Consider the following 12,403-nt stretch of genomic DNA (forward strand, 5'->3'; position numbering starts at 1 on the left):
ATCACAACGTTCACGGCGATCATATTACGGATGATGGATGCATATGATAGCTTTGCCTTTCTGTCTAGCAACACTCCATGAGCTCGACTATCGGAATATCATGTACAGGTACGTCTATCGGCTTCGCACTACTGTATTTTGCGAACGTTTATTGCACTCCAAACACCCCGGCTCGCTAATATATTGATTTCATTAGCCAGATAAAAGTTTCATCATTACCTCCTCCAGGACTTTCTGGGTTCCGTTTCCTACACCCGGCGTGCCGGACAAGTCCGCAAGGCTGTCGACTATCCTACTCTCAGAGCTTAATGCACGACCACTAATTGTTGCTATCGTCGGAACTGTAACGAAACCCGCGGATCGAACCAGCCACGTACTTGGGTATGTGAGAACACTTGCGAACAAGGGGTTTTGGAAGTGAAATCAGGATAGAGTCTACCCTGCCTTGATTCACTCCCGAAAAGTTCAGACGAGCTCAATGACCTGTTGATCACCACGGATGACAGGCTGCCCGCTCGCCAGACGTCTTTGCCTGTCCGTCTGTGGAATCCGTGACCAAGTTTCCTGGAGCAAATGAGCCGATCCCGCTCTCGAGTGACCATAAATCCCCACTTTATTCTGAGTATGTAATAAATTCTGCATTAAAGAGTGGATGGTGGATGTAACTCCGAGTGATCATACATCCCTGCTCTATCTTGAGTATGAAATGAAATAAATTATGCATTAAAGAGCGAAAAATTTAAACACGCCCATCATCACTTTGAGATGCAGTGTAAGGTGCTGTCCGTGGCTCCTTGACCCCAAATTCAAAGCCCTCCGCCAAGTTGACTGGTTTGAAATTCTGGCTACCCCGAGGGGAGTGCACCCTCTTGGAAGTAATGGTACTGGCTTCGCTAGCCCACAATCTAGGAGGAGCTTGGGATTCCTCCAATCTACGTGAGCCAATCGACCATATTGTGGCAAACACGACGCCGATGATATTGACGTAATTATTGACCATGTACACAAGACTCGTCTGGAAGAACGAGGCTTTCGAGCCAAAAACAAGGCCGAGTTGGATGAGATTGAGGATAACGGGGAACACAAAGTTGGACAGTGCGATGAGGAAGAGTCCTCGAAGGCGAGTAGCTAATGCCTCTATTAAATGAATTAGGATATGCGGAAGATGGTTTAACCAAACATCGTACTTGACCGGACAGCTCCTTCAGAATCGCTTGTATTGCGAGGCAGACGACGTAGAAACATGAATGACACGAATCTGAATCGACGACATTAATATACACAAATAGAATTACATGATTTGACTGACGCATTGTCGACAGCCTGCAGGATCCATTCGAGCTTCGTTTGCCAGCTTCCCCATAAAGAGTCGCCTGCGGAGATTGGGTTTCCAGCACCACTGATTGCAATAACATAACGATGGAGAAAGATGAATACATTGACGGAGCGAATTGTTTTCAAGCTGATAGTAGTAAGTAGGATCGACCAGAATTTGACCTTGGGAGTTGATCTCCGAGGATACACTGCGGCGAGACGTATCACCAGCGTACTCTCGACCACAAGAGGCCCGAAGAAAGTGAGAGCGGGCATCGATGTGAGAGCTGCCGTTGTCTCTGGCACTGTCGGGGAAAGCATGGTATGAACCTTCCTCAGTCGTCAGTATATTCTTTGCAAAGGTCATCGAGTATCAAACCATAAGGTAGATGTTGACCGCACCCTCCGCTAGGCCCAGAAGGATTCCAAGAACGTTGAGGACGAAGTTCGGATGACGGCGAGTGTCAGGAGTCGAGAACACGAGCAAGGCAATGAGGATCGGTATAAGGAGCGATGACAATACCGTGCCGGTCAGTAAAAATGGTATAGATGACTGAATAGTTGCAAGATAGTTTGTTCCCGGGGGAGGGAGGAGTGATGTCGACATTGTAAAAGCGCGCAGAAAACTTCGCAGTGTAACGCCGAAGGTTATATATGCATACAGTACCCTTCGAGCCCACTTGACATCGCACGGAAGCCAGGCTGTACATGCACATGCCAGACATGATCATGATGGTGACTATTTTGAAGTCCTGCTCTACGTTACCGTAGCACTTGTAACTCAATTGGTGCCCGACGAGGGAAGTGCGTAGGAATAGATCGGACCTGGCGAATAAACAAGGCAGTGTTATGACCATGCGTATGTGCCTTTGGCCCATCAAAAAAGCAGGGCAGGATAAGGGAATATTGTTAGCGTCATAGCTGCTGTATCCTCAGGCCGATCCGCTGTGATCCCTACCGAGTCTGTACACGCTGGTAAATAGGACCGCTGTAAGCTCCCGAGTGGCGGCAGTGCTGGAGCGGTGTAGATCAAGAGCGGCTCAGCCTACCTCTGACGAGTCGATGAGCTCAATGTTTTAATGCCATACACTGCTGACCAATCAGCTACACAAACCATGGCAAACACCTCCTGGCACACTTTGAACTTTACTTAGGAGCAGCAGAATTTGGTTTGGTCTCACAAGCCTGCGCATTCGTCGTCTTTCATCAAGCGCTAAGTACCCCAGAGCCCACCAAAGGTAGACGGATGCTCAATATTTTGCAAGTTTCGCCTAACCAAGGAGCTTCAGGGCAATGAGCTTTTAAGTGTATGACGAGATTGCATCCTTTGTGCGTCTTCCGTCGCATTCCCCATCTACTGCTGAACTGGTGTATACTCTAGGCCATCGCGACCTCTGGAAAGGGGGTGTTTGCCATCATGATGTCAACTATAGCAACTTGATGTTCTACAGGACCGAGGGCGGCAGAACTATAGGTATATTGAACGATTTTGACCTCGCCTCGCTATCTACTTCCGTTTGTCATGAAAGTAAAGAACGCATTGGCACGATTCCGTTCATGTCGCTTGATCTTCATATGAGACAAACTCTGAGTGGTGATGTCGAGCATTTGTATCGGCATGATTTGGAGTCCTTCATCTGGGTTTGCCTTCATTGCAAGGGTAGCATTCCTTGGTCGTCGGTGTCTCGCACCCTTGGACAGTGAAAGAACAGATCTTTGTCGCAGTATCCGCTCTTTGAACCACCGCGCGGGATGGATCAGGTCTGTTGGGATGTGATATATGTGAATGCCTCCATTACGTTGGTCACGAAGCCGTTCATCGGAGAGATCGTCTAAGCGCTGCCAAAAGGGCGAAATCTGAGGAGGAAGAGGTAAGGGTAATTTAATTGGATGATGATGATATCTTCGAGCAGGTTGCAGGAGCGGCCGGGATAAATGATCGATATGCAGTTATGTTAGATAATCTTCCCTAGTCTTCCGTAGTGTTTAAGATTTCCATTTAAACTCACTCTGAGGGTGTAGAGTGCAATGGGAATTATTGACGTCAGAGTGAAACGGACATCGGTGTGGCACGAGCAAATGATCCGTCCTTGAGGACTTTAAGCAACGAGGGGACGGAATGTGCGCTCAAGAGTTGGCCGAAAACAAAGGCGATCTTGTGCCTGGAGTGGGTGATTCAGGAATCAGCGTTGTGAAGAAGCCAAAAATTGAAAAGAAGCGGACTTCAACAGTGCGCTGTCATTAGAGAATCCTGATGCCAGTGCGTCCACGGCTGCTGGCGTCCCGATGTTGCGGAGTGCGAATGTGACCCGATAGCGCTCGAAGAGAGGAAAGGAAGTATCCATAAGATTAAGCGTGGTATGGAGGGAGATGATTGCAGACTCAGACAAGTCATCTGGTTTTGGCTGGCCAGAAAACAGTTTGGACGAAGGTGGAGGGGGATCGATTTCAGAGGTAAGTTCTCCTTCATTTCCCGTTTCTTTTCAACTCACCTTGCCCAAGGACGTGTTGCTGAAGGTCGGTCCAGAGGAACAGGTGACAAATGAAACGCCGTCAATTCCGATCGATTTCCCATCCGTTTGTCTCATTAAACCCTCATCTTGATGCCAAGGCTCAAGATTCTGATTCCGAGGTATGTTGCCACCATTTACTCTTGGAACAAAATGTGACCGCGTTTTATGCTGATCCTTGTCACGGACCCGACAGCCCGCGATGGGGACCTGGATACTGCCGAGACGTCCTTTCATACATGAAGACGAGGAACAACTAACAAACGGCCAGAGTACATACAGCCTTTTTGTCTTTCTTGTTCCTGAGTAGTCCCAAGTTCAAAGACAGACGCGTTAGGTGCCGACTTTTAGGAACGGAAATGTTAAGCTCAGCTGTTTGTGGGATCAAGAGCTTTGTCTTGTTGCGACTAAGGCATAATAAGTGGTTGCCATGCGTAGATTTGATGTAGGCGCGGATTGTTCCCTAGGGCGGATTAGCGCCCTCTCACGTCCATCTGGACATCAGCCCGCCACCAGCACCTACATCCAGTACCCCACAGTCTCACCACCAACATCGATTCTCAATATCACAACGTTCATAGTCGTACTGTGGGTGACAAATCATATCATAGCTTTGCCTCTCTGTTCGGTAACATTCTATGAGCTCGATCATCGGAATGTACAGCCTCCAGGCAATCCTTGTACAAATTCGTCTGCAAAAATTGTCGTGTCAGCAAAATGAGGCTCGAATTGCTATCTTACGAACATTTATTGCACCCCAAACACCTTGGCTCGCTAATACCTTGACTTCGTTAGCCATTTGCATTGCCTCCTCCAGGACTTTCTCCGTTCCGTTTCTTACACCTGTGCCAGTGAAGGTCGCAAGGCGGTCGACTATCCCTGCTTTCAGAGCTTCTGATGGCGTAAAACGATGCCCCTCGAGCGCAACCCGCCTGCGCATCACTGGTGAGCCCACTTTTGCGTTGATAATTGCAGTGAAACTCAGAGGCATTGGTGCGCCGAAATGAATCTGAGAATTATAAGCAATTTGGAGGATTAGTCTCCTGGCTTCATTACCTCATTCATGCACATCCACGCCCTTCGCCTACTGCCGTCAGTCATAACTCGGTAATCGCAAGCGAGGGAGAGCATCATCCCAGCAGCAAATGCATGACCATTAATCGCTGCTATAGTTGGAACTGCAATGAGACAGGTGAATGACAGAACGCTACGAATCGAACCAGCCACGCACTTGGGTATGTGAGAAGACGTGCGAATAAGGGGTTCGCAGTGTCTGTTATGATATGGTTCGTGCTTGAGCAAAGTCAAATGCAGTGTGCATACATACCATTGAAAAAGGATGAGTTCCCCTTAACCGTCTCATAGTCAAATCCGTTGCTGAAGAATTTGTCCTGGTCTCTCCTTCCAACAATGATAAGAGTACCGCATCCCTTATCCTTATCTTTGCCGTCGCTTGTTTGTTTGTCGCGCATAGCGCACCAGCTGCGTTCAACCACGTCCAATGCAGGCCGCAATGCCTCGTCGATCATTCGTGTTGTCAGGCGGGAATCCTGTCCATTGTGCAGTTCAATTATCCAGATTCCTTGTTGAGCTGTATGCATCCTGGGTATTCAGACTCTGTTAGAACACGCATACGAAGACTTGCACTCACGGTGTGTGATGGTCAGTAGCGAGTCCACTGTCGGAAGTGAGAGCGGGAAAGATATCTCGCTCGACATGACTCCTAATTTACAAAGCTTTATAAAACAAGTTCGACGCTTCTGGGTTTCACGACTCCGAAAGACTCGGAAGCCGTCAGGGAAGGATGTCAGGAGGTCAACTGCTTAATTTAGGTCTCGGTAGGTAGCGTCATATCGGGCAATCCCGATAGTTCCCCCGCAAAGCCTATGACATCCCGGGTGAATAGTGTTATCATGTCCTACGCATTACTGGACGTCGCCCAGAACACAGAAAACATCGTGATTAGAGAAAACGTTGTCATGCACATGAGAGAAAAGCTTCGTCATCGAGTGAGCTACTCCACTATCATGTCTGCAGATTCATGCGAGGATTGTATAGCTCCTTGTCGTAACTATTCAAGTAAAACTGGTCGTATAATTCTTGAGACGTCGACGATGTGACATTGCGATCTGCCTTTGCACCGTAAACTGGCACGAGCTCCACCGCTCGACCCACCTCCCTGAAAGGAGCGACAAACCCTACGTGGGCCACGGCCACCACCGGCTGACCAGCAGATGGTATATTGATTAAAGCTCTCTCGAGCTTCCACAGTCGGGTGTCTGAGAGGTCTTCTGGTCGGGCGACGATACGGAATGGTCAGACATAAATCAGGGGGTCTGACAGGAAGCCAGAAAGCTCGCCGTTTGATTGCGAATGCAGACTCAGTTGAAATACGGCGCGAACTTGGGCGACAGAATCTATATGGACGTCAGTACACATACCACGAGCACGCAAAATACCTACAGCCTGGATTATCAATGCTTTGGTCCATGTTCAAGACCACGGCATCACAATTTTTAAACTGAAGGACATCTGATGGAGGCGCTTGGACAACTTAGCTGGGCTAGGTAATTGATGGACAAAACGACGAGCGCAGCCGAATACGGAATTTTGCCCACACCTTGATGCAGAACTCCTACAAGATCCCATTGGCGTTGAGAGTGTGCCGCTCAGCGTATTCCTGGAGCCTGATCTGCAAATCTGGAAGCGCATGCATTTGCATGACGTCGGATAAGCTAAGACTCAAATGGTCAGGAGTGATGGAGACGCTGAGGGCTGCGTTGCCACTGTCAACAAGGACATGGCTGTCATTAATGGGTCGGGTAGCGTTGAAACGTTGTTGCTCTCCAGGAGCTATAGTAGTGTATATACAAGCGAAGACCTTCGGTCGGTGCAGATGAGATTAGGGAGATAATAGTAACAATTCTTGGTATATTATATTGGCAGAATCTCAGTGAGTCAGTGTTTGTTGGACGGGGAGCAAAGAGCCAAGGGGTCTATGCGACAGCGCCCATATGTTGTATATAGACTCAGAGTTGTGTATAGGTGCAAAGAAATCTGTGACTCTTTTGAATTCCCGCTACGTCAGAAGTGGGTACTATTGGTTATCGCCAGTTCGTGCATCTCGACATCTCATGCATCTAGTCCGCTGACCCGAACATTGCATATGGAGAATGCTCCCTCCGACAAAACATCTACCATCCGAAAGTTCAACCGACGCGGAATGAAGGAGCTTCGGCGAGTTGGCACAATCCAATGGTCCAGGAAGTAAGTTGCAGCATTTATAGTACTCGCGCGTACGTGGCAATATCGCTCAGAAAGGTGATCTGAGGGACTTCACAACGTCAAAGTCTGCTTCGTTCATTCAAGGACATGTCAGATGAGTGGCTCTCTGGATTCTGGGGGAAGTCTTCAAGAACGAGACATGCTCTGCAACAGATGTCGTCCAGAAGGTCCTGTAAGTCTGCTTCTGGCCAGGCGTCATTTGCCTGTAAAATTTATAAGCTTCTTCCCCTAACAAGAAGTAGGAAATGTTTGCGTACTTGAATCTGAACATGTAGACTGTCGTTCATGGTCCATAGATGGATTATTCTGCTAATGTGTTCAGACACACCCAATGAGTAGAAGTGCAAACTTCTTACGGAGCCAAAGAAGTTAGCCTGACCGAAAACAACACGGATTCCAGCTCAATCACTGGCTCAGGGTCGTGCCCTCCTTTCCACAACAACGACAGTCGCCGCTCGATGGGGCCAACGTTGTTGACGGAACTCACGAAGGCTGGTCGTTCTGACAGAGCGTCGGGTTGATATGCCCTTGCAGCCTGAACGTGGGGTATACAAGGATGTGTAGCAAACCTAGCGCATCTTTGCTCCAGGGCTTGGGCAATTCGCAAGAGTTGCCTGCTGGGCAAAACTATAGACGATATTTCGGCCATGGGAACTTGGACTGGTAAATGCGTGCGGGAGGAGATGAAATGTGTCTTCGTATCGTAAGGTAGTCTCAGGTGCGGAATCAGCGAGGCGCTAATATTTCGTCAGCAAATCTACATCTCGTAGTCAGGGGTACTCACGCGGAGGAGTTGGCTGAAAAGTGGTAGGCGTCCCACATAGATTGTGGAAGTTGGTTGCGGGAGAGCAGCACCATGCAATGTGCAGCCTCAAACAAATGGGACATCGTGCAATCGACGATCCGCGCTTTGTTGACTAGCCTACGCGTCAATGCCGGGTCGAAAACTCGCTCCAGTCTACATGTCTTTCCGATGGCACTCTGAGATATCCAAGACGGGTGTGTATCCAAAGGTACCTGCAGAAATCTTGGTCGAAGGGGGGACAACGGCTTAAGCACGTACGAAAACTAACCGTGCGGACCGCTTCGGAGTCTGAAAGTTGCTTCAGAAGCTCGACGCCTGCAATATCCCAATCTTCACGCGGACCACCTGTGGCACCAACAGGACCAAGGGGCAGATTGTACCATTCTGTCCCCCAGGGTAATTTCTCTGCAGGCTCGATGGTATCATTCGTCATCCATTGAAACATGAGTGCGAATGCATTGAGTGTCGGACCGCCGTCCATAATAGCATGAGGACCATGAAAATAGAGGCCATATCTGTTTCTGTTGCCCAAGAGAAGATAGCAACGGAACCAGAGGGGACTTGCGTTCTGGAGCTCGTAAGGGAGACGACGTTGGCTGATATCTTCGACGAAAGCGTTGACATCCAGATCGTCTCCACGTTGCACGGTACAAAATGCATTATTCATCCAGTGTGTGAGCTCCGACAGGCTTTGTACAGGCGCATATACCCAGGATCTCGGCATAGGACCGGAAACATCGCCCACCATGCTGGCTGCAATGATAGGACATGCAAACCTGATTTCACGTGAGAACATATCATGCATTGAAGACATAAGAACCATTACCGAAGTCTACCGAAGGCATTGCGTGCACGTTGCTTCACCTCATCCGCGGTATAGAGACTCCGAAAGGTGAAGCCAACACATGCATCGGTCATACTAAAGGAAGAGTGAGCACAACTAAGCGATAAATGATTTTAATGGCGCTACCCATCAAGCAAAACACTGGTTCGGTCGTCGAATAGCTCAGAGCCTAGCAATGGCCTTTAGACAAAAACATCAGGATAAAGGTATAGGGTATTGTAAACCACAAATACCTCGTGTAGATTGGGGTTTTGCGACCAGATACACGCATCCATGTCGGCTCTGGATAGTGAGGGGCGCTCATCATGGCGACGAATGCTCAAGCGCGCGTTGATACTGGCCTTAAATGATACCGCGCCTTGTGGACCGCGCTGAATCCATAAATTAATATCTCTAACGGGGACAAAGGTGGCGTTGATCTTGCGTTGATCGGAATGCAGATATAATCGGAAATGTGAACCGTGAGACAAGACACCAAGAAACATACAGAAATGTATTAGATCAACGTTCAGGAAGAAAGATCATGACAAGAGCAGGGGCGCGGAAGGAACAAAACGACTAAATATTAATGCAAGTGCGACATTGCGGAGCGCTATTTCTCAGCTCGCATTGCAAGAACCGGCACCAAAGGAACATAGAATGATCCATGTCTCAGTTTCGAATTGCTTTGGGTGTTTCGAATATGTCAAGGGAAGACAATGATGGAAGCCAGGGCTTATAAGGGACGCAGCCAAGCTGTTACACGGATCATTATGGAACCGGAAGCTTGGAGGTACAAACAATACCCAAACAATCCTCTACCGCGACCATGTCCGAGTACGCAGATAAAGCTGAGCTCATAAAATGTATGAATTCAGTCTACTCTTTAGCCAAAGTTTCTACTAACCTGCGATCCAATCTACCAGCAAAAATCCAAGAACGCGAAGAGTTCGTTCGTGAGTCTTGGGTAAAAGCCATGGAAGCTCGGCTTGTGCGCGACGAGCTCGTGAAATGTCACCGGCATGAGGGCGTCAACCACCAGGAGAACTGCAAATGGCTGTCAGACAAGTATGCGTCGATGCTCAAGGAGAATAAGGTACGTGGTGTCCGCATATCCTTACTGTTACCACTGAATGGGGGATTCATAGGTCAAGGGCTACAAAAAGATTGACTTCTAGATCGTCTTACTATCCTAGTGCCTCTTAGAATTGACCACTCAAACTACACAGCATTGACTGATGTGCCGTCAGTGTTCAAGTGGGTGGTGGAACTACATCATGGTTGGGACACTTCCATACGCTGCATGCTGCCAAGAGGATCACCATCCCTGTATAAATTACTCCGAATAAGATGCAAAGGTGCTTGTCTAGTAGTAGACAATTGGTTTGCTCCGCCCATCATTGCTTTTTCCCCTTCCTCGTCTTCTTTGCATCCATACCACTGACCTCACCACTGCTCAAGTCCTCACTGCTCGCAGGATTTTCAGCCTTGGTCTTCTTTCCCTTGGTCTTCTTGAGGTGGTGCTCGGGAATCCACTCTTCCTGATAGCCACTCGAACCAGTGGCAGTCACTGTGCCAACAGGCGCACCGACCTCAGCTGGGCGTTTGCGTTTCGGCTTCGACGAAGGAACATAGGCATTATATGCTGCATACGAGAGACCCACGAATGCCGCGAAAACTATGAGGTAAGTAGAAAGGCTATGGACGAACGGTAAGCACCAAGGCCGACAGATTTGAGGTGATTTCTCGTACAGTTTGAAATCAAACCACGATGGCTCTGGCTCAACAATCGTCACCACTGAGTCGTAGGCTGTCACGCGGTATTTGTCGTCCTGGAAGATATGTTTGTAAGCATTGAAGTTGTGAATTTGATGCACTTACATCGGAGGTGTGCTCCAGCCAAATGTTGAGTCTCAAGTCTCCTGTCTGATTCACTCTTGAGAAAAATGGGAACGAAAAATATTGGGATGGTCATACCTTGAATCTGCAATGAAACTCGTCAGCACATGACACTTGCAAAGAAAGAGCAGAATATAACCCACTCAGAGTAGAAAGAGTAAGGAATCTGTAGTTTTGAACCCTCAAGTAGTGGGAAACCATACGTCAGTGAAGAAGTCTGACGATATAATATTCAGCAGCTGCGCATAAAATGACACGACATGGCGCCGACGAACATTTTTAATAAGTGCTCCAGTCTCAGGATGATGGAACGACCCCGCAACCGATTGCAAGGTCACGTTCTTGTCAGACCTATTCTCAACCACGAGGAAAATCTGGTTACGCTCTCCGTTCACCACGTCTGTGAACTACGTGTCAAACCTCGCGAACCAGAGTAAGAAGTGCAGGACGTACGACCAAATGGGTTGCTCTCTGGGAAAGTGGTTTCAATAAGTATTTCAGGATCTTCCGGAGCTGCACAAGAAATCAATTCTCAGACTTATTCGGTGGAGTAAGAGCAAACTCACAAGCGGAGACTCCCAGCGCCATCAACAGGGTGGCAAGGCTCAGACCGCGTGCAATGTAAGTCGAAGGACGCATATTAGATGAAGCAAGATAAAAGAAAGAAAGATGCGTAAATGTGGTCGACGGTCAGTTTCAAGACGTTGAAAGCCCGGCACCAACGTCTCCTATGAAATTTGACTCTAGGGCAGGTTTCTCACGTTCACATGTGCACCGACTTATAATACAGGCTGTCCAGTGTCCATACAGGTTAAGTGAAGCACCGGCTGGTCACTGCATGCAGAAACCATGTTCAAAGAAGAAACATTGCATGGCAACTAGTAATACTCGATACCCTCTGCAGGGATTCATAGTAGGTTGATTAGTGCTTATTTCGCAGTGATATAAGATTTTGCCACACCTTCACAACTTGAACTCCTTCTGCCTCCAACTTCATCCTTACAATGGACGTCAATATCGACCTTTGGTGTCTACTTGAAGACGACATCAATCCTTTCGTTGTTCATCTACCCTAACATTCTACCATATCCCATTTGAAGAATCATATTCATGCAACGGCGAAGCACGGCCCTTTCCATGGACTTTGGTCACAAAATATCGTGCTTTGGAAGGCGAGTTCTGCAATAAAAGCCTACCCAAGTACCTGGATTTATAGCGGAAACCGGATATGGATGTTCAACTACTCTCGCAGATCGCGCAATTTCCCTCGGTCAACTGTCCAACTTTGCAGATAAACTCCCTTCTTACAAGGAGGTCTCAGAAGAGTTCAATGACATAGACCCAACTCGTCTCCACATCATTGCACAGATACCTGACTGCACTGACTTGCACACTCTCATGAGCCGTCATACTCGCGGTATTTTTCTCTCCAGGGACGTCCTGGAATTGGTTAGTAACGCAGTGTATTTTCCACCCTTACTTGCCCCCTGACAAAGGCATCATTTCCACAGGCAAGACATTATTCCTCCTGTTTGTTGTTCTGCATCGCATGTCACTTGATCTACCCAATACACTTCATGTCCTGCCTAATCTATACTTTCTGATTTACGATGGCGGCGTTTCGGTTCACAGCGAGTATATCCGAGTTCCATTTCAGAAGTACTCCGACATTTGTTGTTTGTCCAACTCAAGCAACGTTATAGCGACACTGGCAATGACATTATTCGATGCCAATAGTCGGATCATACATGCTACTAGTACATCATC

General features: G+C 48.0%; 7 protein-coding genes across 7 annotated transcripts; 2 read left to right on the forward strand and 5 right to left on the reverse strand.

Moving 5' to 3' along the window:
* Positions 1 to 307: 307 nt before the first annotated feature.
* On the reverse strand, positions 308 to 2,397 carry EDB91DRAFT_68536 (uncharacterized protein). Its single transcript, XM_041328095.1, has 4 exons — positions 1,694 to 2,397; positions 1,310 to 1,644; positions 1,188 to 1,258; positions 308 to 1,137 (listed from the first exon to the last, which is right to left on the reverse strand). Exons 1-4 carry the CDS (start codon positions 1,919 to 1,921, stop codon positions 740 to 742), a joined length of 1,032 nt encoding a protein of 343 aa, XP_041180110.1. The 5' UTR covers positions 1,922 to 2,397; the 3' UTR covers positions 308 to 739.
* Positions 2,398 to 2,697: 300 nt separating this feature from the next.
* EDB91DRAFT_1002811 (uncharacterized protein) lies at positions 2,698 to 2,940 on the forward strand (the record flags this gene model as incomplete). Its single annotated transcript, XM_041312260.1, has 1 exon — positions 2,698 to 2,940. A coding segment is annotated over one exon (243 nt), but the record flags the coding sequence as incomplete, so codon positions are not given.
* Positions 2,941 to 3,358: 418 nt separating this feature from the next.
* EDB91DRAFT_1048501 (uncharacterized protein) lies at positions 3,359 to 3,773 on the reverse strand (the record flags this gene model as incomplete). The annotated part of the gene is made up of 2 exons (XM_041313408.1): positions 3,359 to 3,476; positions 3,538 to 3,773. Coding segments are annotated over 2 exons (354 nt in total), but the record flags the coding sequence as incomplete, so codon positions are not given.
* Positions 3,774 to 4,280: 507 nt separating this feature from the next.
* Positions 4,281 to 5,690, reverse strand: EDB91DRAFT_68634 (ClpP/crotonase-like domain-containing protein). The gene is made up of 6 exons (XM_041328099.1): positions 5,476 to 5,690; positions 5,152 to 5,415; positions 5,056 to 5,097; positions 4,881 to 5,002; positions 4,570 to 4,833; positions 4,281 to 4,516 (listed from the first exon to the last, which is right to left on the reverse strand). The coding sequence occupies exons 1-6, from the start codon at positions 5,540 to 5,542 to the stop codon at positions 4,430 to 4,432; spliced, it is 846 nt and encodes a 281-aa protein (XP_041180113.1). The 5' UTR covers positions 5,543 to 5,690; the 3' UTR covers positions 4,281 to 4,429.
* A 1,561-nt stretch (positions 5,691 to 7,251) lies between these two features.
* EDB91DRAFT_68611 (uncharacterized protein) lies at positions 7,252 to 9,272 on the reverse strand. Its single transcript, XM_041328097.1, has 8 exons — positions 9,100 to 9,272; positions 8,992 to 9,040; positions 8,885 to 8,938; positions 8,741 to 8,833; positions 8,183 to 8,690; positions 7,894 to 8,126; positions 7,367 to 7,846; positions 7,252 to 7,312 (listed from the first exon to the last, which is right to left on the reverse strand). Exons 2-7 carry the CDS (start codon positions 9,027 to 9,029, stop codon positions 7,462 to 7,464), a joined length of 1,311 nt encoding a protein of 436 aa, XP_041180114.1. The 5' UTR covers positions 9,030 to 9,040; positions 9,100 to 9,272; the 3' UTR covers positions 7,252 to 7,312; positions 7,367 to 7,461.
* A 57-nt stretch (positions 9,273 to 9,329) lies between these two features.
* Positions 9,330 to 10,001, forward strand: EDB91DRAFT_68724 (NADH-ubiquinone oxidoreductase 12 kDa subunit). The gene is made up of 3 exons (XM_041328105.1): positions 9,330 to 9,603; positions 9,664 to 9,833; positions 9,886 to 10,001. The coding sequence occupies exons 1-3, from the start codon at positions 9,567 to 9,569 to the stop codon at positions 9,913 to 9,915; spliced, it is 237 nt and encodes a 78-aa protein (XP_041180115.1). The 5' UTR covers positions 9,330 to 9,566; the 3' UTR covers positions 9,916 to 10,001.
* Positions 10,002 to 10,134: 133 nt separating this feature from the next.
* On the reverse strand, positions 10,135 to 11,275 carry EDB91DRAFT_1245561 (uncharacterized protein; the record flags this gene model as incomplete). Its single annotated transcript, XM_041322560.1, has 8 exons — positions 10,135 to 10,435; positions 10,490 to 10,569; positions 10,619 to 10,663; positions 10,715 to 10,721; positions 10,780 to 10,853; positions 10,912 to 11,036; positions 11,090 to 11,149; positions 11,203 to 11,275. The coding sequence occupies 8 exons, from the start codon at positions 11,273 to 11,275 to the stop codon at positions 10,135 to 10,137; spliced, it is 765 nt and encodes a 254-aa protein (XP_041180116.1).
* Between the last annotated feature and the right edge of the window lie 1,128 nt (positions 11,276 to 12,403).

The sequence above is a fragment of the Suillus paluster genome (genome assembly GCF_016628075.1).
Source record: "Suillus paluster strain FC165 chromosome Unknown EDB91scaffold_11, whole genome shotgun sequence".
NCBI lineage: Eukaryota > Fungi > Basidiomycota > Agaricomycetes > Boletales > Suillaceae > Suillus > Suillus paluster.